Source organism: Dipodomys ordii, unplaced genomic scaffold (assembly GCF_000151885.1).
Source record: "Dipodomys ordii isolate 6190 unplaced genomic scaffold, Dord_2.0 Scaffold1, whole genome shotgun sequence".
NCBI classification, from domain to species: Eukaryota; Metazoa; Chordata; class Mammalia; order Rodentia; family Heteromyidae; genus Dipodomys; species Dipodomys ordii.
In genome coordinates this window covers 25088027-25113873 of record NW_012267217.1, presented here as the reverse complement: position 1 = coordinate 25113873, position 25847 = coordinate 25088027, and the positions used below count along the sequence as shown (strand labels likewise).

General features: G+C 38.3%; 1 protein-coding gene across 2 annotated transcripts in view; it reads left to right on the top strand.

The window, feature by feature from the left end:
• The window catches only part of Htr2a (5-hydroxytryptamine (serotonin) receptor 2A, G protein-coupled), a 95267-nt gene extending 77937 nt beyond the window's left edge, over window positions 1–17330 (top strand). The window contains exon 3 of one of the 2 annotated variants that reach the window (XM_013036627.1): window positions 16177–17330. In XM_013036627.1, the coding sequence (XP_012892081.1) occupies window positions 16177–16979 (803 nt within the window). In that variant the 3' untranslated portion in view covers window positions 16980–17330. The remainder of the gene's footprint in view (window positions 1–16176) is intronic. The other variant, XM_013036654.1, reaches the window with a different exon arrangement.
• The last annotated feature ends 8517 nt before the right edge of the window (window positions 17331–25847 follow it).

Here is a 25847-nt window from a genome sequence, read left to right as displayed (position 1 = left end):
GAAGAAAGACAGCCTCTTCAGTAAAAGCTTCTCCAGAACTTTTAACATTCATGGATGCTGGATTTTGTTCTTGTCCTTGACTCTGTTGATGTGATATATTACATTTACTGATTTACATATGTTAAACCATCTTTGCTTCTCTGGGACAAAAACTACTTGACCAAAATGTATGATTTACTTTGATTACTTGCTGATTTCTGTTGGCTAGTATTTTATTCAAGGGCTATACATCTGTGTTCATCAGAGAGATTGGTTTATAGTCCTCTTTTTTTTGTTGAATCCCTACCTGTTCTAGGGATAAGAATGAATGATTCTGGCTTCATAAAATGAGTCTGGAATTGATCCTTCTTTTTCTATTTCATGGTTAAATTTGAGGAGTACTGGTATTAGTTCAACTTTAAAAGTCTTATAGAATTCAGCCATGAATCCATCGGGACATGGGCTTTTCCTTACTACAAGACTGCTGATTACTTCCTCAACCTCATTGTGCATTATGGGCCTGTTTTAGTGATTTATATTTCTTTTTTTGTTTGTTTTTTTTGTTTTTGTTTTTTTTTGGGGGGGGTCCGGTCGTGGGGCCTGAACTCTGGGCCTGGGCGCTGTCCCTCAGCTCTTCAGCTCAAGGCTAGTGCTCTACCACTTGAGCCACAGCACCACTTCCGGCTTTTTTTTTGCTTATGTGGTGCTGGGGAATCGAACCCAGGGCCTCATGCATGCAAGACAAGCGCTCTACCACTGAGCCACCTCCCCAGCCCCAAGTGATTTATATTTCTTGGTTCAGCTTAGGTAGTTTGCATGTCCCTAGGAATTTATCCATTTCTACTAGATTTTACATTTGGAGGAGGTTTTTAAAGTAGTCCTTCATAATCTTTTAGATTTCTTGGATGTTGTTGTAATGTTTTCTTTGGCATCCCTGATTTTCTTGATCTGAGTCTCTTCTTTATCAATTTAGCCAGTGATCTGTCAATTTTATGAATAAGAAGATAGAAATGTTACATACCTCAATGAGGTATGTGATAAAAATAGGTTTTTATATTATAAATTGCTTCCATAGTCTCAAAAAACTAGCCTGAATAAATGGAACCGTAAAGCCCTGTAGCTATGATTTTACTACTATGATTTTACACATGCGCGCACACACACACACACCCACTCACACAACTAGACATAGCCTCTGTACATCCAGATTCAACAATGCAGAATCATCTCTAATATCATCTAGATGTTAAGCTTGAAAAAAAAAAAGCATTCACTACCAGCACAGGTTAACTGATGGTAAATACCAACTAGTGGGAAATCATAAAAGAAAATAAATATCATTTTAAAAATAGAGAAGGGACTTATCATATTGTTTTTTAAATGTTCTGGGGTTGCCCTGAAAGACTTGCAATAAAAAATAATTGCTCTTTATCATTAATTTCTTGAGAACTAGGTTCCCTACCATTCTAATTTTTGTTTCTTATGAGAAGGCCTTCATCTGAATAGCACCTCAATGACTCTAAATGTGAAGTTAATAGTTCCCATGGTACAGTACAGATAGAGACGGTCTGGACTCATGAAAAAGAAAAAAACACTGCATAGCACCCAACATCAGTTTATCGGTTTCAGGCTCCAGAGCTTATGATGATTCAGAATCTAAGAACCAAGCCTAAGCACTATGACTTTGTGAGGGCATCTCTTCTGAAATGAAGGAGTTTGGCCCTGAGCCTGGGACCTAAACTGTGCAGAAAAAAAGGCTATAGATTACAAAAGAGCCGAGACTATGTCTGAAACCCAACTGAGGATTGCTCAGAATCCTCATGCTCCCACTCCAGGGTGACTTTCGTTAGGTTACTTAACCTCTTTGGGCCTTAGTTTTCTCATGGGCAGAGAGAGGCAGATAATGAAAATACTACCTCACAGCCTGCTGGAAGGAACAAGTGGGCTAACTTGTATAAAGCACATAGGATAGTGCCTGAAACACTGCACATAAATCCTCACTGTGAATATAATGTTTGTGATTTTATTACTATCATCACCACCACCACATAGTCCTCCCTGATGCAAGATAAGTCTGCAAATATTAAAAATCAAAGAACCTTTATGAACTAGGACTTGCAAGAAAGCATAATGCCAATTAACTATTATGTCCCCTTATCTTCTACAAAGCCCAAATTTGTCAGAATTGAGGAAGCCTACTATTTAGTTATAATTATTTTCTCCTCTTTTTTGATGTGTGTGTTGCATGTGTTCCCAAAGGCCTCTGCATTTGTTTGTCCATTTATTCCACAATCTTCATTTAGTGCTTACTATTTTAAAACTATGTGCCAGGCTCTATCTGAGGAAAAAAATCTTTCCTTTTTTGGGTCTCCCATGCACGGAGACAAACCATCAACTAGCAAACCCACCAACAGAATGATTTTGAATAGTGGCAAATGCTAATGGGGAAAGAAACAAGGGCAATACACTTCAGATTCCCTATCACACTAAGGCTAATTTAGGCTAAGTGGTCAGTCAGGAAGAACCCCTGGGAAAAAGAGCACTTCAGTGGCTATAGATTAAGGAAAAGACAGCCTGGGGAATAGCAATGGAGAGAGTATCTAGAGATGAAAGTAACAAATCCCAAGTCCCTACTCAGGTAAGCCACCTATGGGACTGAAGAGCCAGGAATTAGGCCATGCAGCAAAAGTATAGGACAAGTGGGAGTGACCAGAGACCAAGAAGGAAAGGAAGTTCGACCATGTCATGGAAGCCCGTAACCAGGGTAAGGCATTTGGATGTTATTCCAAGTGCAGTGGAGCAGGGTGCAAGGAGTTCAAGCTGAGGATGTATGGACAGGAAAGTCAGATACTAGCAGCTCATGTCAGGTAGCTGAGATGTTGAAGATTTCAATTCAAAGCCTGCCCAGGCAGGAAAGTCTGTAAGACTCTCATTTTTCACTTAACCACCAAAAAGCTGGAAGTGAAACTGTGGCTCAAGTGATATAGCACTAGCTATGAGCAAAATAAGCTCAGGAACAGCACTCTCAGGCCTTGAGTCCAAGCATCAAGACTTCTCTCTTCCCGGAGAAGGATTGGGATGGGGAGGAGGGGTGAGGCTGGGAAGGGATGGGAAGGGTAAACAAAGGAGGGGGCTGCAATGCTTGGTAAGAAATGTACGCATTATCCTGCCCATGCAATTGTAACCCCTCTGTACAGTATGTTCACAAATAAAATAAAATAAAATTTAAAAAAAAGACTTCTCTCTTCCCCCAAAAACAAGAACAGTGAGGAAGGTCAGGTGTGAGTCCTAATGACTTAGAGCACCAGGCCATGGGAGTAGGAACAGAGAAAGGCAGATATGAACCTAAAACATAAAAATTGTATTTCAGAGGTACAATTGGTATCGAGTCTTAGGTAGTATTATGAGGATAATGGTCAGGGGTTTTGTGCTGTTTGTTGTGAGGGGTTTTGTTGTTGTTTGTGCTGAAATCAGGGCTTATGTGTTATCCTTTAGCTATTTCACTCAAGGCTGGTCCTCTACCACTGGAGCCACAGCTCTATTTCTGGAGAAAAGAGTCTCAGATTTTCTTGCCCAGGCTGACTTTAAACCAGGGTCCTCAGATCTCAGCCTCCTGAGTAGCGAGGTGTGAGCCAGTGGTACCTGGCAATGGCAATTTTTCCCCCACAGGGAAAGGACAACTCCTAGGATGAGAAGTGATGCTATCTCTTGGGATATAGGAGAATCAGGGCTGAAAAAACCAGACTTCTGCTGTGACTGAGGTTAAGGATATTCATTAGATACATTCAAGTTGAGGGACCAAGCAGGCATCTGGATACTTAAGCTGTTTATTGCTTATTATGATAAATGCACTGCTGTTAAGATAGACAGTTAATTTTCTACTTTCCATTTTCCATTTCCATTCCTACTGTCCATTTAAATGATGGGAGGGCTCTCATAATCTTCAGATGCATCTCAAAGCTCTTTACAAGTAAACACTCTTAATCCTTAAAACCCAAAAGCATTAATTCTAAAATGAAAGCAAATGAAAAGGCCAACCAATAAATCTTATGATTTCAAGAGATTAAAAAAAACAATTCCCCCTAATAGGCCTAGAAACACAGTGTGTAGTTAAAAACAAACAAACAAACAAACACAGGACAAGAATACATGAGGCCAGAGCCCTCAAAAAATGTTACAGAAAAAAGAAATGGGCTTAGTTTTCAGGTTTTTTAAAATTCATTTAACTACAGAATTTATAGCAAACCATAAAATGCACTAGAAACGCCTGTCTTTCTCCATAAAAAGAGAATAATTCCTATCTCATCAGTTCCTAATGGGGAGGGAGTTTATTGACATCTGTGAAGACCTAAATAGTGACTGACTTGTCATGGACACCTATAAATGCATGCTTCTTCCCACCTTTTATTTATGGGTATAAAAGATTTGAAGAGGTCTTCTTTAGTTAATGAACTATAGAATGAAGCTGCTCAACTGGAGATCACAGAGCTCTTCAAAAGCAAAAATCTCAGCTGAGCACAATAACTCATGCTTGTAGTCCCAAATATTTAGGGGGCCAAGATCAGGAAAAGTATGGTTTAAGAACCAGCCCAGGCATTCAATAAAAAGCTAAACATGGTGAAATATGCCTGTCATGTCAGCTGTGTGAAAAGCATAAATAGGAGAGCCATAGTCCAGGCTATAATATGCCAGGCATAAATGCAAGGCTCTATTTGAAAAACCAAAAGAACTGTGGTATGAGTCAAGTGATAGAGTGGACTGCTTAGCAAATATAAGGTACTGAGTTCAAACCTACGAACCTCCAAAACACAAAATCTGTTACCCTCTCGATAACAACCAGACAAACTTGTCAATCAAAGCTGCCTTTTAACCTGAAGTCAGAGCATCTTTCTGCAAACATAAGTTCCTACTTAGATTGAGAAACACAGAGAATTCACAGGGAAAAATAAGACTAAAGAAAGCTCTCTCCAATGTTGGGGGGAAAATTCCCCCAAGTCCCTAAGCTAACATTCCAGAGTATATACAACTTTGTAGAAATGGAGTAAATTCAATCTTACTGAGCAGTGACTTTCATATTGCTGACTGCAAACAGTGTATGAGAAAAATCAAAAATCGAAAGTGCTTTACCCCTGCCTTCCCTGAGGTGAGTGGACAATTGGAGGTCTGAGCCAAACAGACTGTTAAATGTAACAAGGTGGAACTCTAAAGAAGCTTCTAGAATCCTGAGAGCCCCAAGAGAGGTCCGCTAAGAGGGGAGGGAGATACAATTTAGCTCAGGTTGGAAAAAGGAGTTGCTAGTTGGGAAGTTCCTGGACCCTAAAATGTGCAGAATGGTACCGGCAGATTGAAAGCTCACTCATCTGTGCAATGACAGTGTTTTCTGAGAAGAAAAGATGTGTCTCTGAGACCAACTGAGAAAAACCCTGGGCAATTTCAGGATTTAAGAACCATATAAACAGTTAGCCAAGCCTTGTGGCAGAAAGAGTGCCCACATATCACGATCAGGATAGATACACAACCCCAAGAGCAAGGTCAAGTTGAGATGCATATCACAAGCAATGTTAACCTAAAAGAACCTAACAGGAGCATTTCAAAGCTCCAAACCTGCCAAGCTAATAATATAATGACAAATCTATCTAGCCCACAGATACATTTTGTTTTGTTTGCACAATGTGTCCTGTTTTTAGTTGTTTTTCTTTTCATAATTGAACTTGATTGCACTCAGACCAAGCACCATTTTTCTTAGTTATATTACAAGTTGAATCACTGGTCTAAGTTACTGGCATGTAATTCATATTTCCAGACTGACATTTTAAATATTAAATACTTGAGCATACAGAGATCACAGATAAAAGGAAGGCAGGGGAGTGGATAGGAATAGACTAGAAACCCCAGTAGTGCCATCTTTGGAAGAAGTATTCCCCTGTCCTAATCATTTTACCATTTGTCAAATGAAGTGGGTAGCAACTGTTCCATTAGAAAAACTATAGCTCTTTTAACTAGCCTTTCAATATTTAAGGAAATTCTCAAGAACTCAGTTCTCACAATTGGAATTCTCTTTCTATAGAGTTAGCTCATTGGTTTGAAGCCTAGGTCCCACCTAATATCAGCAACCTGGCAAAACGAAGCTTTGGAAAAAAGCAAAATGAACAGGATGAGCAAGACACTCCTTCTTGGCAACCCAAACCAGCGTCAGGGGCAGCGTCGCTGAGTGCCTGCTACTGACGTGACACTTCTGTGGGGATTTCACTGCCGCTCAGTGATAAGGAAGGCAGCAAATTTTCTCATGTGCCCAGCACATCCGTCATGCAATTTTCTTCCTAGAGCTGTAGCCTGGATCCCACCCCCCTCTTAAATTCTTTTAAGAATTCAATAGCATTGGTTAAGCTTGTTTGCTGATAAATCAGCCAGTATGATTTCTTGGCTTCAACCCAAAGAATCTTGACAGATAAAACATGCAATGTAGATCCATTTTGGAGAACCTTTCCTTGGGGCTACCATGGAGGAATGTCACTCACATTAATCCCTAAACCCTACAAAAAAAAAAAAAACCTACAAAAAACATCCCTAGCATTCATCTGGCCAAGCTGCTCTCTACTAAGGAAAAACTTGGTGGAAATCTCTTTTGTTCTTTCTCAGTGAACCCCAAAGTGTACTTGTAAAACAATATGACAGTTCACCCCCATTACTCTGCACACTTGGCAGTTGACTTCATTGATCCTGGTTACCCCATACATGACATGTCCGTTATCACCCATGCTGGGAGGCCTTCTTGTACTATGAGGCCCCAAATGAACAGATTCTATGTTAATGAAGACTTATTCACAAAAAAGACAAGCCATACACACATTTCCAAACTAAGCCATAGGGACAGTAGCAAACTGGGCTTCATCTCTATTAGAGCCAAACAAGGCTGTCAGATATTTCAGCAACAGCGGGGATTTTTAGACAGAGTGAGGAACTGAAGCATTGAGAAAGGCTATAAAATTTTCTCTTTGGCAGATATTAGTTGATCCTATAGTTACAACTGATCACACAGCAATAATCCATTAAATGGGAATACTTTTAAATAATCTATATTTTATGGGAAGAAAAACCTCAGAGGGATGAAATGACTGACTTAGAGTCACAGAGGATCTAACCTGACACTGGTGACTCACACTGTAATCCTAGACAATCAGGAAACTGAGATCTGAGGACCAAGGTCCAAGACCAGCCCACACAAAAATAAATACGTAAAGGTAAGATTCTTATCTCCAATTAATCACCAAAAGGCTGGAAGTATAACTGGATTCAAATGTTAGAACAGTAGTCTTGAGTGAAAAAGCACAGGGACAGTACCCAGGGTACCTATCAGGAACTCAATCTCAGTACACCTATACATATGTCTACATCTGTATACATGTAACTATGCACTAGTAAGTGTACAGATACATATATAATGAGCTTATTACCATATCTTGATAACTATTTTAATTTTTAAATTTCTAATGCAGTAGATATTAATATAACCCACAGAAACAAAAGTTCTCTGGAGCCTTTAATAATATTTTTTAGTAGTAGTAGGACTTCAACTCAAACCATAATACTTTCTAAGCAAGTATTCCACCACTTGACCTACACTCCGGTCCATTCTTCGGTGTGTAAAGTAGTGCTGAGACCAAATATTTCAGAACTGTTGTATACATTACAGCACCACACTGATTTATCATTAAAACCCTGCATGTCCCCATGGTATAACCCCTGCTTTCATTGTATTTGATAGCAGTATAATTTGTGGAGGGAAAGGGAAAAAACAAATCGTTTAAATAGGGATACAGGTGGACCCATTGCAACAATGAGATGTACAAGTTGTTATGTCGAAAATGAACTTTACATCTTTGGTGGGGTGGTGGGGAGGAAGATTGGGTGGGGGTTAGGGGGAGGATGGGAAGGGATGGGAAGGGGAAACAAAGGAGGAGGCTACAATGCTTGGTAAGAAATGTACTCATTATCTTGTCTATATAATTGTAACCCCTCTGTACAGTATTTTCACAATTAAAAAAAACCTGCATGTCTAATATATTGAATATTTTCATATTTTTATTGTAAAAATACTGTATAGAGGGGTTACAGTTACATGAGTAAGCTAATGAGTACATTTCCTATCAGGCATTGTTACCTCCTCCTTTATTTTCCCCCTACCATTCCTTTCCTCCTTACCTTCCCAACTCCTCCTCCCCCCCCAGTTGTAAAGTTCATTTTCAACAAAGTGTCTTGTACATCTCATTGTTACAATGGGTCAACCTGTAACCTTATTTTAGCATTTTGTTATTTCCCTTCCTCTCCCCAAATTAGAAAAATGTATATACAAGATGCAGGACACCGGAATCAAATACAGTGAAATCAGGGGTTGTACAACGGGGGAAGAACATACAAAAGAACAAAAAAATCACACAGTACATTATAAATACATTAAAAACAATAGCAAGAAAGATAAAACCACTTGTATCCCTATCTTGGGGTTCATTTCACGTAACATCATCTTATATGGTCATATGTACATAGCTTTTGAACTTTTCTGCTTGTCCTAGACATATACTAGCTATTGCAGATAAGGGAAACCATGGGACCTATGTTTCTTTGGGCCTGGCTTACTTCAGTAATATAATTTTTTCCAAGTCTTTCTATTTCCTAACAAATGGGGCGTTGTCATTCTTTCTGATGGAGGCATAGAATTCCATTTAAAATTAAGCAAACTGAGGCCACCCAGCTAGTGATGAACAGTCAAGAAACAAATGTACAACTTGTGTTTCTAAATTCTTTTCCTGTTATATGATGTTCTAGTTTCCTAATACTTGTTTAACTCACCCAAAAAAAGAGCTTTCAAAAAATAATAGGCCTGGATCCAAGTTGTGAGTCAGAATAGATCAGAATAAACCCAGGTCCGCTTTTCCCTGGAGGCACTGTTTCATAGTCATCTTTCCCCTTGTGTTTGCAGATGTTCAGGTAGTCAGCCACATTCTGCATCATAACAATGTCCCTTTTCCTTCTTTCTGACTTCTGTGACTAACAGCGTTCTTACTGTGTTTTCCAAGTAAAAAAAAAAGAAGGGAAGCATTATGAAATCATCTAGTCATTTCAAATGGTGTCTATAAAATGTATTGCAATTCTCAAACTCTTTTTATTTTTCTTCCCTTCTTATGAACACTTGGTTAAAAAAAGAACCTCTGGTAGGAGCAGAACCTCATTCATGACTGCAATAAGTAAAAGATAATTCTGCCACTCGTGAGATTATGGTCTCCTGAGTATACATGACATTTCGAACACAAAAAAAAAAGAATCTAAGGTATTAAAAATTAGACCAACACAATATCAGCCATGAAGGAATATAGAGTGAAGAGAAGTTGTTGTTATTATATTGAGATATCATTTTGGAAAGACTTCACATGAGGGAGACACCATGAGATACGTTTTGAAAGAAATGCAGGGTACAGTTTGGGATTATAATTTCCATCTGTGCCTCCCATATCAGCCCCAAATAATCATGCAGTGGAAGGGAGAGGTATGATTTCTATACCAAGGCTGCCACTAAACAGATTGCTACATTCCCAGATTCCCAACCAGCTGTTACCCCTCCATATGTAGACACTGCCTCATAGCAATCTTGGAGGCCTCACTGGTCTGGAGAACATTTCAGAGATAATATCAGTATATAGGGCAATATGAGGAATGTTTCTATAATTCTGTAAAATATCAACGTAGAATGAACACATATATATATGAAATTATCTTGACTGGTCACATATTTATGATTAAAGTTACTGAGAATCACTCTAAGAAAGAATACATAACCTTCTTAGGCAACTAGCATGCCTACCTCGCCTTGGTTTTTGTGTTCCCCTGCCTGGGTAACAGACCAGAGATTATAAGAAACTTCTCACATCTTGAGAGTTACACTGCTGGAAGGTAAGTGAGTCCCACTCTTCTTGCCCTATCTATCCAATCTCTCTTTCCTGTGGTTTAAAGATTATCCTGAAGTATTTATGCATGGTGCTTGCTTTTCCTCAAACTGCTAGTAAATCCCTTTTTAAAGCCTGAAAAAAAAATCAGTACATGTTAAAATGTGAAGAAAAGTAATTGGAACCTATGATCTCAATTTCCATCTTTTTCACAAAAGCCCTGAAATATATGTCTCTGTACCCTTGACCTACTACTGCACTGGAAGCTCCTAGAGACTTCTGGTGTCTATATCCCCATGGGAATTTTGCTACCTAATGGCAGAATGTTCTTGTTCCCCAGGGAACAACCAGAAACTCCATTAGCACTAAGATAGTAATGCCTAAAAGAGTAAAACTGAGAATTAAACCCAGGTTTCATTGTTGGTACTCCAGAGCTAAGGTCCTTTATCTAGTCCATGGTAAGAAACTGATTAGAGGTACAAACTTTATATCTAAAGAGTAAGCAGAGCTATGCTAAAAGAAAGGCATCAACTGTTGGTGGAAACTAGTACAAGCCACTCTGGAAGGTGTTTTGCAGGTTCCTCAAAAAAAACTACACATAGAACCTCCTTATGACTCAGCCACACCACCCTTGGGCATCTACCCAGAACATCATAAGTTAGGATATGGAAAAGACACTTACAGCACATCCATGTTCATTGCTGCACTATTCCCAATAGCCAAGTTATGGAAACAGCCCAGATGCTCTACAGTAGATGAGTGGATCAAAACAATGTAGTACCTATACACAATGGAATTTCACTCATCCATTAGAAAAAATAAGATTATGGCATTTGCAGGGAAATGGATAGACTTAGAAAATCATATTAAGTGGGGTAAGTCAAGCTTAGATAAACATGTCTCTCATATGTAGAAACTAGGTCTAAAATACAACTGGACATGATAACCTATATAGAACACAAACAGACTTAAAGGAGGACACCCTTAGGGGAAGAATTCAAAGGCATAACTCCTCTGAACATTTAAAATACTATTGATTGAAACAAATTCCAGAGAATGGAAACATGGGGCTTTTATTGCTGTTATTGTATGTTTTTGCTTTGGATTTTTTTTCTTTTTAGGGGGAGGGACACAGAAAGAGAGGGGGGAAGGGTGAACAAATACAGTCATGGCATTCTCTATACACTAAAATGAACTACGCAACTTGTGAGCCAGGATGAGAGGGGAAAACTAGGAAAAAGTAAAGGAAGAGGGGTAACATTTTCCAAAAAAGAAATGCGCTAATTACTTGACTGGACAATACCTTATTAACAACAATGGCATTCTATTTTAAAGAGAAAGGCCTCAACCAACACCTTAGTATGCTTAGGGGTCAGTGTTTCCCACTCATTTCATTACTTGAGTTTTAATGAAAAGAAATCAAAATGTGCATGGAAGATCCAGTACCAACAGTGAATTTTGATTGCTCTTTTCCACTTTTTAGGAAAAAGAAATACATTAAACAAAATAGAGTCACATACTCCAAGCTCCTGTTTACTAATAAAGGAAAATACTTCCTATGTGAAAAATTTCAAGTCAGAGAAGATGTCAGATCTCCAAATCAGCTATTATTATACAAAACAGCCAGAAAATTATTGCCCTAGAGATGGCATTGGACATAATTTTGGCTATCATCCAGTGTCTTCATCTCTTAATGGGAGCCAAGCCTATCTGAATGTTCTAGTCCTCTAACATAACTTCTTTCTCTCTTTGTAGATTATTGTTTTGACCTGTGGCCAGTCTCTTTTACCAACCCTTGCTAACCACTTACCAAAAATGGAACATAGTAACACTGAATGAATGGCACATAGTAACACTTAGGTTATATAATGTGTAATTGGTGGTGGAGCTTGAACTCGGGGACTGGGCACTGTCCCTGAGCTCTTCAGCTCAAGGTGAGTGCTCTACCACATGAGCCACAATGCCACTTCCATTTTCTAGTGATTAATTGGAGATAAGAGTCTCACAGACTTTTCTGCTCTGGCTGGCTTTGAACCACAATCCTCAGATCTCAGCCTTCTGAGTAACTACGTTACAGGCAAGGTTATATATTTTTAGAGTAAAGAAGAAAGGGCCATTTAAAAACTTATGGTCTTGATTCTCCCCCTCCAGACACCTCTTCTCATATACTTTTTAAGACTGGCTGATATTCTAGAAACCTAAGAGAGGAAATCTCTATGTAAGTGCAAATGGTTCTACCCTGCTCCCTTTCCTTTTCTAGCTGCAGACACTGAGACATTCTGGAGTGGGTGGGGGTATATATGTTCTCCCAACCAAAGGCAAGGTTCTGAGCTCCAAGGAATTGAAGAATTTGGCATTTCAGGTAATCCCACATTCTGATTAGTTGAAAACTGCTATTTATTTTAAACAGTCAGGTAACAAACAAGGTAGTAATTAGGAAGATGAGCACCCCAAAATTTAATAACAAACTAATTCACCTTTTCTTAAACAGCTGATATTTTTGTTTATATGTATCATGACTAACAGTAATGGCTATAATTCATCACATTAGGAAAGTAATCAACAGTTCTAGCTGTACCAAATTAAAATTGATTGAGACCCTATGTGGCCCTGGCAGAGCTAATAATTACATCATTATTGTATAGCCAATAGCCAAAACTCATTTTTGATTCTTTCAGTTTATGAAAAGTATAATATAGACCAACTAAGCAAAATAGATTAGAACAAAATAAGATTTATGTATGCGCCTCTATTTTATAGAAGTCACTCACACATTTGTCTGCCAATGATAGAATATTGCTTCAACCTGGGTAGTGACAAGGGTGCAATGCATATTTTACCCACTTTATCCTTACCAGGTCCATGAAGGCATGTTGGTGCCAGCCTCATACTATAGATAAATAAATGAGTATCACAGGGATGAAGTGACCAATCTAGAACAACAGAACCATAGCCAAGACTCAAATCCAGTACTGTTTCAAATGGATGTCCAGTGTGTCCTTTGTTCTCAGTGAGCAAGCACTTTATCTAATAAGACTTATGGAATATAGAAAATATCACTCATGGCTGGAAACGTGGCTTAGTAGTAGATTGCTTGCCTAGCATGCATAAAGCCTTGGGTTTAACTCCTCAGTGCCACATAAATAGAAAAAGCTGGAAGTGGTACTGTGGCTCAAGTGGTAGAGAGGTTCAAGGACAATGCCCAGGCCCTGAGTTCAAGCTCCAGGACCAGCAAAAAAAAAAAAAGAAAACATCACTCATAGATATATGTTTAGACATTTGAAAATACTAAAACTCAGCAATCACATGCTAGATTTTGTTATCAGGAATGCTGGGAGGTATATGGGGTCTTAGAGGATGTTCTTCTTGGAGCCATAGCCAACTCTTAGCCCACCAAATGTTCCCAACATTCAGCCAGGGACAGAAAAGAAGGAAGGAAATAAAGACTCATTAGCCTTAATAATGTCCTCAATATGAACCCTGATGTCATTTATCTCCACCTTCCAGGAAAATTGAGGTGACAGCATAGACAAGTGACAAATGCCATTATTTAAACCTGTGAAGGTAACAGCAAATGTCACCAAAAAAGATTTTTGTTACACAATGTACTAGTTAAAGTTCTCCCTTGCTAGGATGGCCAGCATGAGGTAGCATGAAGGTTAGGACACTCACATATGAGGTTAGATGGAGCCAAACTCTGTTCTGATTGTGCAGAAGTTACATTGCATAGCTTCAAAAGAGCATTTTTCCCAATAAATGCATTCTAGCACTAATATGCTTAGCTGGCTTGAGACTGTGTGTTAGAGTCTACACAGTAGCCAAAAGCAAGACCAATACACTCAGTTATACAGTTCAGCTGAGCTAACATAAAGGAAGTACAAAAAAAAATCTTTCTTCAAAAGTGTCCCTGAAGTGTCTTTTTTTTTTGGCAAAAGAAGCTTTGAACTTTGTTATTATAAAGCTGATTGCTGTTTTCTTCTCTCTTCCCATCAACCTGGTTCTACTTTTATGGCAGAGAAAATAAGCCATCTCATGATTGCTTTGGTCTGATCCAACCTCTCTGACACTGCTGAGCTTCAGAAAGGGGCCAAAAAATAGACAAGATGACAAGGTGAATTGTCCATTTAAATAGGGTCCTGTGACCATAAAAGCATGAGCTTGAGCAAAGTGTCCCCTACCCTCACTTCTGTCCCTCTTCTGCCTGAGCCCTGTATCTGGGGCAGCTTTCAAGATCCCTCAGATTTGAATGGGTGACAGAGACACTGACTGTAAAATTACAATTCCCATTTCTTGTCATAGTCTTTCCTAACTCTTAGATTTGTTAATAAAAGTCTGAGCTGAGTTAGGCATGTGGCTCATACATGTAATTCTAGCTACTCAGCTTGAGATCTGAGGATTACAATATAAAGCCAGCCTAGGCAGGAAAGTCCACGGGACTCTTTTCTCCAATTATCTACCAAAAATCCAGAAGTAGAGCTTTGGCTCAAGTGATAGAGTACTATCCTTGAACTAAAAATCTCAGAGACTGTGCCCAGACCTTGAGATCAAGCTCCAGTACTAGAACACACACACACACACACAAGTCAGAGCTGCTTTGCCTTTTGCAATCCCACCCTTATGAATTCTCTGCTAGTAAAAGTATGTAATGACTTATATAGGACAATTAGAAACTTGAATATTTATTATATTTAATACTATTAAGTGTCAGATTTCTATTTAGAAGTGAGACTGGCACTGTGATAATATTTGGTTTTCCTAAATGTGGATATCTTCTAGACGTCCACAGTGAAATATTTACAGACTGAATGATATGATGTCTGAGATTTGGTTCAAAATAACACAGGAGGGGTGGGAGAAGGTAGATGGGCTTTATAATCAGAAAAATACGGCATGAAAAATGAAAGCTAGATTAATCATCACTCTTTGTAAGATGAAATAGGGCAGTACAACACACAAAAGGCTATGTAATACTATGTTAGACAGACTAGCAAATACCTGAGAGGAACAGTTTGTAAGAAGAAAGGTTTATTCTGGCTTTTGTTTCAGAGGGTTTAGTTCAGGGTTGCTGGATCCCTTTATGGAGCCTGGGCCATTGCTGAGGTAGAAAGAATACCATGATGGAAGTGTATGTAGAGTTACTCACCTCATAGCAGCCAGGAAACAGAAAGACACAGATCAGGATGCTCCCATAGACATTCCATTGTCTTATATCTTCCAGCAAGGTCTTCACTCCTAAAGTTTCCAGAACCTCCCAAAGTAGATCTAATCTTTGGGGATCTAATCTTTGCCATATGAGCCCCTGAGAAGGGTATTTCAGGTAAGTATTGTATACACATTTTTTCTAATCTGGGGAGAGGAAGGGAAATAACAAAATGCTGAAACAAGGATACAGGTTGACCCATTGGAACAATGAAATGTACAAGACACTATGTAGAAAAATGAACTTTACAACATCAGTGTGTGGAGGCAGGAATTGGGAGGGAAGGGATAGTGGAGGGAAAACAAAGGAGGATGTAACAATGCTCAATATGAAATGTACTTATTACCTTACTCATGTAATTGTAATCCTTCTGTACAGTATCTTTACAAAAAATTTTAAAGAAAAAGAAAAAAAAAGAGGTAAGTCCATGCCTATCATTCTAGTTATTCAGGAGGCTGAGATCTGAGGATCTTGGTTCAAAGTCAGCTTGGGCAGGAAAGTCTGTAAGACTCTTATCTCCACATAACCACCAGAAAACCAGAAGTGGCACTGTGGCTCAAAATGGTAAAGCACTGGCCTTGAAAAAGGGATCAGGACATGCCCAGACCCTGAGTTCAAGCCCCATAACTAGCAAAAAAATTAAAAAGTAAAAGATAAGTCCAAAGGATTATGAATTCTCACCAAAAATATATGTGACACTTTTAACAAGATTGATATACAATCTTTTCACAACCAACATTATTGGGGCTGGGAAGGTGACTCAGTGGTTGAGTACTTGCCTTGCATGCATGAGGCCCTGGGTTTGATTCCTTAGTACCGCATAAGCAGAATAAGCCGGAAGTGGTGCTGTGGCTCAAGTGGTAGAGCGCTAGCCTTGAGCTGAAGAGCTGAGGGACAGTGCCCAGGCCCAGAGTTCAGGCCCCACGACTGGCACCAAAAAGAAAAACAAAAACAAAACAAAAAAAAACCATTATGTTGGCATATTTTTTCCTTTTATATACTTTACATGCACTTGCCTGAATAATCCTGTTTTTTCATGTTTTTTCCCATCTCCAGGTATATCCATGCCAATTCCAGTCTTTGGACTGCAAGATGACTCCAAGGTTTTTAAGGAAGGGAGTTGCCTACTTGCAGATGACAACTTTGTCCTGATTGGCTCTTTTGTGGCATTTTTCATCCCCTTAACTATCATGGTGATCACCTACTTTCTAACTATCAAGTCACTCCAGAAAGAAGCTACTCTGTGCGTGAGTGATCTTGGCACACGGGCCAAATTAACTTCTTTCAGCTTCCTCCCCCAGAGTTCTCTGTCTTCAGAAAAGCTCTTCCAGAGGTCAGTCCACAGGGATCCAGGGTCCTATGCAGGCAGGAGGACTATGCAGTCCATCAGCAATGAGCAGAAAGCTTGCAAGGTGCTGGGCATTGTCTTCTTTCTATTTGTGGTTATGTGGTGCCCGTTCTTCATCACGAACATCATGGCAGTCATTTGCAAAGAGTCTTGCAATGAGGATGTCATTGGAGCCTTGCTCAATGTGTTTGTTTGGATTGGATACCTCTCCTCAGCGGTCAACCCACTCGTCTACACATTGTTCAATAAGACCTACAGGTCGGCCTTTTCACGGTACATTCAATGTCAGTACAAAGAAAATAAAAAACCACTGCAATTAATCTTAGTGAACACTCTACCCACATTGGCCTACAAGTCCAGTCAACTCCAAGGGGGACAAAAAAAGAATTCCAAGGTAGATGTCAAGACAACAGATAATGACTGCTGTATGACTGCTCTGGGAAAACCACATTCAGATGATCCTTGTACAGACAATATCGACACAGTGAATGAAAAGGTTAGCTGTGTGTGAAAGCTCGGTTGCCATGGAAACTGAAGTGGGCACTCTGAACAAGTTTTCACCCATCTGGAGTGGGGGTGGGGGAAATATAGGAAGACTGGGAAAAAAATTAAGCCACTCTGCTGGAACTGATAATAATATCTATATGCCTCATTATATTCTGTCATTGAGAAGCAGGGTTCAATGCCACAAAATGTGCCCTTCAAAAATGTGTGACAGCACTTCAGCTGTGAGCTTTATGATACTTTTAACACTGTAAATGATGTCTTTGACATAATTAGCTTTTACTGTGCAATTACAATGAGGTCCTAAGTAAATCTAACGTAACTTCTAGTGTCAAATGGATGCCTCGCTGCTATGTTGTTGTTGACTGACAGCATGGGATTGAGTTGGTTACCTACTGCTGTAAATAAAAAAAAGAGCTATAAATAGTGAACAATGTGTTGAATAAAATGGCTTCTTACATCAAGAAAAATTCTCTTCATAATTCACCATGACACATATTTTGAAAGGAAAATAGACACTAACAACAGTATTATGAAATCTATATTGCTAAGATAATTAAACACAATACTTGACAACATTTTGCACTTCTGCTTTTTGATAGATGCCATCCTGAACCTGTCATAAGATTGCTGCCACTTGCTGCATTTCAAGTTAATTCTTGTCAGAAGTGAAAAAGATTTTAACTGCTATTTAATAACAATTGCTGCTTTCTCCTTTCCATCTCCTGCTTTACTTTGCCTTTCCAATGTGGTCTTGTTTCATATTTGTTCTTCTGTAGAAACTAGAAGAGGATAATTCAACATTACCAAATCCATTTCTAGATAGCACATCTGAAACCATACCATGAGGATATGTGGCCACTCACTATGGAAGGACTGTCTCATACCTGCACACCCTTGAATAAAACACAGTATGTTTACCTGTGTCAAGGTTGAAGAATAAACTCAGGATTCTGTAGTACAGTCTTAGGACATCTGTGTAAAAAAAATAGGTGACGTTGATCAACTAATTTATATTATCTATTGAAACTGGTCAGCTTGGTTCTACAATTATCTGTTCATCACATACCTATGGATGGAAGCATTGTCTAGGTACAAGTGATATAAAAATAAATTAATTAAACACGATTCTTGCTTTTATAGAAAATGACTAAACTCAAATGGTCATTGTCAAAAAAAACATAAACAGGTTATTTTGAGAATCAATTCAGTTTTCCTCTTTCTCACATGGTGTAGAAACAGGTTTGTTTCTATTCTGATAGCAATTTTCTCACTTTTTTTGGTCAGTCGTGGGGCTTCAACTCTGGGCCTGGGCACTGTCCCTGAGTTCTCTAGCTCAAGGCAAGTGCTCTACCACTTGAGCCACAGCACCACTTCTGGTTTTCTGAGTGGTTTATTGGAGATAAGATTCCCATGGATTTTTCCTCCCCAGGCTGGCTTTGAACCATGTTCCTCAGATCTCAGCCTCCTAAGTAGCTAGGATTACAGGCGTGAGCCACTGGTTCCCAGCTTCACTAATTTTTTATTGGACACCAACGAATACTAATCAAAGAAGGGAGAGCTATCATTTGAGATCAAACACTGCATTAATTAGAAATACACATCATCTGGATCCTACCTATGACTATGACTCAAAGTTTTTAGCAAAACATTTGATCCAACTCTTTAAAAATACACTCATTTTAGTATTACTGACATTAAATTCCCCAATAAAAAGGCAAGTAAATGCTACTGAAGTGTGTAAGGGATTATAAGTAGTAGATCTACTTTGATACTCTCAAACTTAAATTGTACATTGTTGTTTAATAAATATTAGACCCATGTTTACAATAATGAAGGAGTTCCATTGAATATGAAGTTTTTTGCCTTATGCCTTTGGAATAAAATTACAGTTTTGAAAATTAAAGAATGCAGAAAGATTATATAACTTGGAAATTCTTTGCCATTATCCTAATTATGTCTGTACACATATATTAAAAGACAGGATTCACCATTTTCAAGCTAGAAGTTATAATATGCCATGCCATTTGAACTGAACTCTTGCTTGATAAACATAACAAACTAAATGATGAAAATATAAATTTTTAAAGTCTCTGCTGTAATGTATATGCCTTAGTTTTAAAACTCTACACATATCATTATATATTAAAGATTACACTCTACCCAATGTACTTAGTCTTGATCAGAATGAATATTAAATACTGCCTGACAGATATCTTTTACTATACATATATTACATGTGTATATGTGTTTTTTGCTCTCTGTATCTGTTCAAGTGTATATAAAATAAACATGTATCTGTATATATATACAGACATGTCCCCATGCACTTTATTCAATATTTATATATTTATAAAGAGGAAAAGCAAGTCAATGAAAACACTCAGTATATACTCATGTGTGCATGTTTGTATCATGTCAATTTAAATGTGAATTCATGTCCTAATATTTCCATGACCTCCCAGTGCTGACAAAGGAGGCTAATGTGTAACAGAGGTACGCCCTTTAAATAAACTGGAAGCTGCTCTGATTGTGTGGAATCACTTTAACACAATTCTGTGAGCCTGGTGAAGACAATAGTTCATATATGGATATGGATATGGATATGTACATATTCATATATGGAGATAGATATGGATATATATATATATATATGGAAATAAATGGTAACTTAGGATCCTAAGTGTTTAGGCTGGAGTCTTCCTGATTACTCTGGCTTTTTAAATCCAATTCTCACCCCATTGAAACAGTCTGCAAATAATTTATGGGTCTAGGATGAAAGAATTCACTCTAAGTCAATATTAGTAAAACTGAGTAACAAACCTCACTCTGCTTTAAGTGTTATGATAGATTTTTTTTCAACACATAAGAAAAGGAATTAAATGCCACAATTGAAAAAAACTCAGTTTAAAGCCTAAGTACAAATTCTACTTGGCCACAGCACCATCTCATGGTCATATTTTAAGATGCTATTCTAGCCAAATTGAACTAAGTTACCATACTGCTTTTTAGCAAAGGGTGCTTCTCCCATTTGTGCATCAAGGAAGTATATTTATAAAGTGTTCAATTATTTCTGTGCCATACGTAACAAATACAGTGAAGATTATTTTATGTACTGATTTTGATGGATTCTAAAAACATTTCAAGAATGAATAATTCATTGTAAATAAAGTATCCTCAAAAATGAACAACTTTGTATGAGTCCCTTGATGTGTCTACCAAAAGGAATTGCTCTAAACTTTACAGATCATTAGGCTAGTGAAACTTCAGTAACATTTTGATATTTTGAAAGTAAGAACCCTGTATCTCTGGAATTAGCTAGGAGCCTCCAGATACAAATGACTCTCTGGTCACAATTTAGTTTCCAGCAATCTAAATATGGCAAGTGTTTCATGATTGATCTTTATGTATAGTTGTATGTACAACTCAGAAAAATGAAGAGCCACTGAGGTTCTAAGACATGTACACCAGTGTATAGGTGCACAGGTGCATAGTATGTTCAAACACACTCCTTCCCAGCAACCAAAGGACACATTGCACCATTGAATAAAATAGAAAATTTTCCCTGATTCACCACTTCATCTGTTAGGATAGGCCACTGATCTGAAATAGGGATGATACATGCTCTGTGTATTGAATACCTATTAAGTGCTAGGCATTAAACTGATGGCTTTGCTCACTTTTTTAAAGCACTCTATGCAACAATACTGTAAGGTAAGCCTAGTCTCCATTTATTTCAAAGATGAAGAAACACAGCAGTTAATAACATATGCAAAATCACATGGCTGGCAAGAAAAGTGGCAGGTTCAAGTCTGGATCATCTCACTTCAGCACATATGTTCTTCTCCCAGACTCATTTGGTACAGGAGAAAGAGTACCTTTCAGAAACCAAATATGCAAGTTCCCAGATCAGCTTCTACTCAACAGTGATGAGTTTGTGTCATGAAAACCTTGAACCTTACTACGTTGTCTCTAGAATGGAGGTCCCAGGACCTGGCCTGGCTAATTAACATAGTAGCTTATGGCTATCACTATGCTTGATGACCTGCAACATGCCATATGAATGTTATAAATGTCCGGTTATTATTAAAAGGAAAAGAATACCAAGTCCTCCATTAACTACTAGCCATCAGATCAAATTCTAGAGAAAATTCTGGAGTAGGCAGTACTGCTATTCAATAACCTCTACTCTTCTTTCTTAACTTTTTCTCATTAAATGTTTTCTAACTGTGCTGGTACATGCCTGTAATCTCAGCTACCTAGGAGGCAAAAATCAAGAGAATTATGTTTGAAAGCCAACCCAGGCAAAAAGTAAAGGAGTGACCATCTCAGCAAACAAGCTGTGTGTGGTGGTACTCACTTTCAATACCAGCCATATGGGAGGGACCGGTGGGAAAATTACCAGCCAGGGCAAAAACACAGACTATTCAAAAAAATCAATGAAATAAAAAGTGTTGGAAGTGTGGCTCAAGTTAACAAAGTACTTATCTACCAAGTACAAGGCCTGAGTTCAAACCCCAATGCTGAAAACGCCTATTACTACTACTAATATGAACAGCAATCATAGCCATAACTACCCATCCTCTGTTATGTTTACCACCAGTATTTTCCTGTGAGCTAATACATTATGGAAAGTCTTCCTACCCAACTGGAGCTTCTTTTCATCTGACTGAACTGCAGCAGAAGACAGACATAAGAAACCTAGGTCCAGATTTCTGATTTTGCCTGACTTTGAACACATCCCAGCTTCTCTTCTTTTAAGTGTGGGGTAGAGGATTTAGAGGTTTCAGCAGGAGCCTTTTCTGGGTCCTGATTTTTCTGAATGTTGTAGAGTCCAATAAAGACTTAGGCAAACTGAAGTACATCTTAATGTGCAAAGAACATTCTTGAAAGCATAACCTATGATGTCTTAAATTTTCTAGATGAATCTCAAATAACTAACTTTTATGTGGGGAGTCATGAGATCAAACAGATCAAAATGATCTAAGGAAAGTTTTTAAGAAATGAGAGGAAGAGCCAGATATCAAGATCAATTCTTCATGCTGTGATGTTTTTCTCACTTTTCACACAGTCTCATATCTACTGTAAGATACTGAGCTTTGTCATGCAGATTTAGAACTCACAGTGCAGAAAGTCTCTTTCAAAAGCTAGATTTTTTTTTGGTGTTGAAAATGAGCCAAGGTCATTTAAGTTGCTATTTACAATTAAGATTATGAGTTCTTAAGATGATGTTTATTCTATCTTCTTACAGAACAGCACAATGTGTACTTCCTGCCCCAAATTTCTTCCTGATATGAAAAGCAATGTATAGCATTATTCAGATCATCTTGCCTTAGTTGGAGTGGCCCAAAGAGCAAAGCCAAGATTTGGGTACAAATTACTGATGGGAAAGGAGTGTGTGATAACTGGAAGGAAATAGAATTAGACTGGAGGGAAGGCAAAGTCCACTTAAATGTATGGTACCAAATGTATTGACCATGGGACCAAAAGGTATTTAAATTAGACTCAATAACCATACTACTGACTTCTGCTCATTCTCTCAATGAGTTTAGTGAAAATCCGCCACAGAGGGTGTAGTAAGGCAGCATGGAGGTAGAAGTCCTCTTCAAACACTGGGTAAGATACTTTGTAGGATTGTTATACAATCCTTGGCATAGTACTGCTTTTTTGTTTCAATCCTTTGCATAGTACTGCTTATTTTGTTCACCCTGCCAACTTTGTCATAAATGTGCCTTATTAATATGTGGATTATTTAATAAACCTACACACCTGAGGGACTGTATATAGCAAGATGCCCCTTGAGGGAAGGCCACAACACGGATGGCATGCATGGGTCACTTTAGACAGTAGGAAAAATAGAGTTGTGTGGATCAATAGTGAAAATGTTAGGGATGCACAATTTAGGAACTACTTTCAAAGGAGAAACATATTACTATTTTTGCAGGCTCCACTATAAAGTTCTGTAGACCCAGATACTTTCTCAGACAGAAATGAGCTGGGTGCTGGTAGCTCACGCCTATAATCTTAGCTACTCAGAAGGCTAAGGATTGTGGTCTGAAGCCAGCCAGGCAGGAAAGTCCATGAGATTTTATCTCCAATTAAATACCAAAAAACCTGAAGTGAAGCTATGATTCAAGTGGTAGAGCACTAGCTTTACGCAAAAAAGCTCAGGGATAGACTGTAGACCCAGAGTTCAAGCCTCAGGACCAGAAAAAAATTCAGTCACAAGCAAACCAAGAAATATGTTTAAAGAACACATACAATTTAAAATAAATAAACTATAATTTAAAACAAAACTATTTTTCAGCATGTGCACATTTAATAGTTGGTTTCTCTGATACTCTGAAATTGGATGATGAGCTTCTTTCTGAATTAGAAGGAAAACAAGCAATGTGAGCTCTCCATGAGTGATATGAACCTGACAAAATTAAGACAACGAAACATTTTCAAGATAAAAGAACAAGAAGGATGAGTTGCATGGAAATGTCATGGTTTAATCAGCCTTCTAATATAAGCACCAGAGAATCTGACTATGATTAATTTATGCCCACGCCTCTCTATGGTAGGTTGCAGAAGTGGTGACACACTGGCATTTGGGCCTGGCCCTGAAACCCAACAGTCCTTTCCAAGTGCAAAAAGCCATTAACATCGCTCCAAAAGATTACAACTTGTCATACTTAAAACTCAAATCATCATCATGATGCAAATACCAACGTATTTCATCTTATGTTAAGCAGAACTTTAAAAATACATTTAAGTTGTGGGTATAGTTACATAATACTCTATTGTGATCAATTAGTTATAATGACTTCAAAAGATATGATTTTTTATTTAAATTAAATAACAGTTTATGTTGTTAATTGGTGGAAGTGATCCTACTGGGTTCCAAGAATCTGGGCAAAGTAAAGTTTGTCATTGCTAGGGAGATAATAATGTATAATGAAAGCATAAATTAGCAATTCTTTGCCTTTTTTTGAAACAGTGAAATTGAGCCTCAAACCCTACATTCTACTTTTCTTACTATAGGAAGTTTTACCAAGATCCTATTTCCTCTGTGTTTTGTTAAGGCATGTTATGGCTTTGATCTGAAATAGCTCTCATAGGTCATGCATAGGATGAAAGCTTGGTGCCAGCCTACAGCACTATTAGGAGGTAGTGGGAACTTTAGAAGGTGAGAAGTAAGATGGCACCCAGTAGAAGTGGTCTAATAGGATGAAGGAAATAATCAGACTTCTCTCTCTCTCTCCCTCCCTCCCTCTCTCCCTCCCTCCCTCTCTCTCTCTCTCTCTCTCTCTGATCCTCTCTTGCCTCTCTCATTCATTCTCCTCCTAAATGCTTATTTACAACATGCACTCTCAGTCCACCATGACATCTCTGTACTTGTAGACTCCTATCTTTGCCGTTGGCACTAATTACTATACTTCCTTATGTTGACTTCTAAGGGAATGAGGCTCAGGTGGAGCTAGGTTCTCCACATATGGGTAGAGATGCTGTTCTGAGCCTCTTGAGTTCACACAACACTAACAACTTCTCTGAAAGTAGACTCTTCTGATTTCCTATTCTAGCAAGCAGTATTCCCATTTCTGCTATTTTTCTTACTAATATAACTATTTTCAATTTCCTGTCTAAAACCTAGTCTGAGAAACAGTACCTTCACAGTAGGTGATACTTTAAAGAATATTACCAAGAAGCAAGTCAGCCAATTTTCTCTTAGGGTGCAATCTGCAAAATAGTCATCACTGAAAAATATAGAAACTTGAATATGAAGCCCTAGGAAAACATTGAATGGCAGATGAATCAAACACAATGCTTCTTTTTCCAATGCTTGCCCTGAGAATTGTGATTTGATGACCTCAGCAGGCAATCATAGTGTCCCATGATTAAAATAGTCATGTTACAATCTAAAAGGAAATTGGACAATCTAAGGAAGAAAAACCTTCTAAACTTCAATAGCAGAGAAACTCATTTAGAAGCAAAATTAGACACATTTAATGTCATTGGGTTGGCATAAACCTCTGACCATTGAAGCCACTGACAATGTAGCCTCATTCCTATGAGAGGATGTGCACAGGATGCTGCTTATACCCGCATCTCCTGAGAGAATTCCTTGATTTTATCTGTGGGGCAGAGGACAGCAAACCAGAACTTAAAGAATAAATGAGAGAATATTGGATATTAATTTTAAAAAGGTAGTAAGATATTTTTGCTGATAGTACAGGATTGAGTGGTTCCTTGCTCTTTAGGTTCACAAGAAAATAATGATCTACTAGAGCTTGGGATATTTGTTTTTCAGCACTATCACAATCACCAGAAGTACATTATATAGAGTTTTCAATTTAAATCTAGTGCTAAATATTCAGAAAGACATTTGAGAGGGATGGTTGGCTTAGGAGTTACATAGAAATTCAACTTCTGCCTTTACTATTTACTAGCTGTCTGAGATTATTTAACCTCTGTGAGTTTCATGTGCTAAAGGAAGGTCCTACTCTTTCATGCAATGAAAGTTTTCAGCCACCTTCTCCCTGATGCTGGTTGTGTCTGGGTCTAGAAGCCCTAGGAGTTTATCTGGTCTTGGTGCAACTAGCTCAATCCATTCTACTGGTAATAAAAACCACAAGCAATCAATGACACTAGTCCAGAGAGGGCCTAATGTTGTAACACAAGAGGGATTCTACACAGGAAGGAAGTCTCTCAGGCCTAAATAATCCAGCCACGTGTCTATTATACCTTAAACTTCTTCAAAGCCAGATCTTATCTGCAAAAACAAAAGAATAATACCTGAGATGGGTACCTCAGAGCCTCTAAAAGATTTTCCTCAAACCATTGTGTTTGTCCTCTGAACACTCGTGGGGTATTTTTGTATTCATGAGCTCAT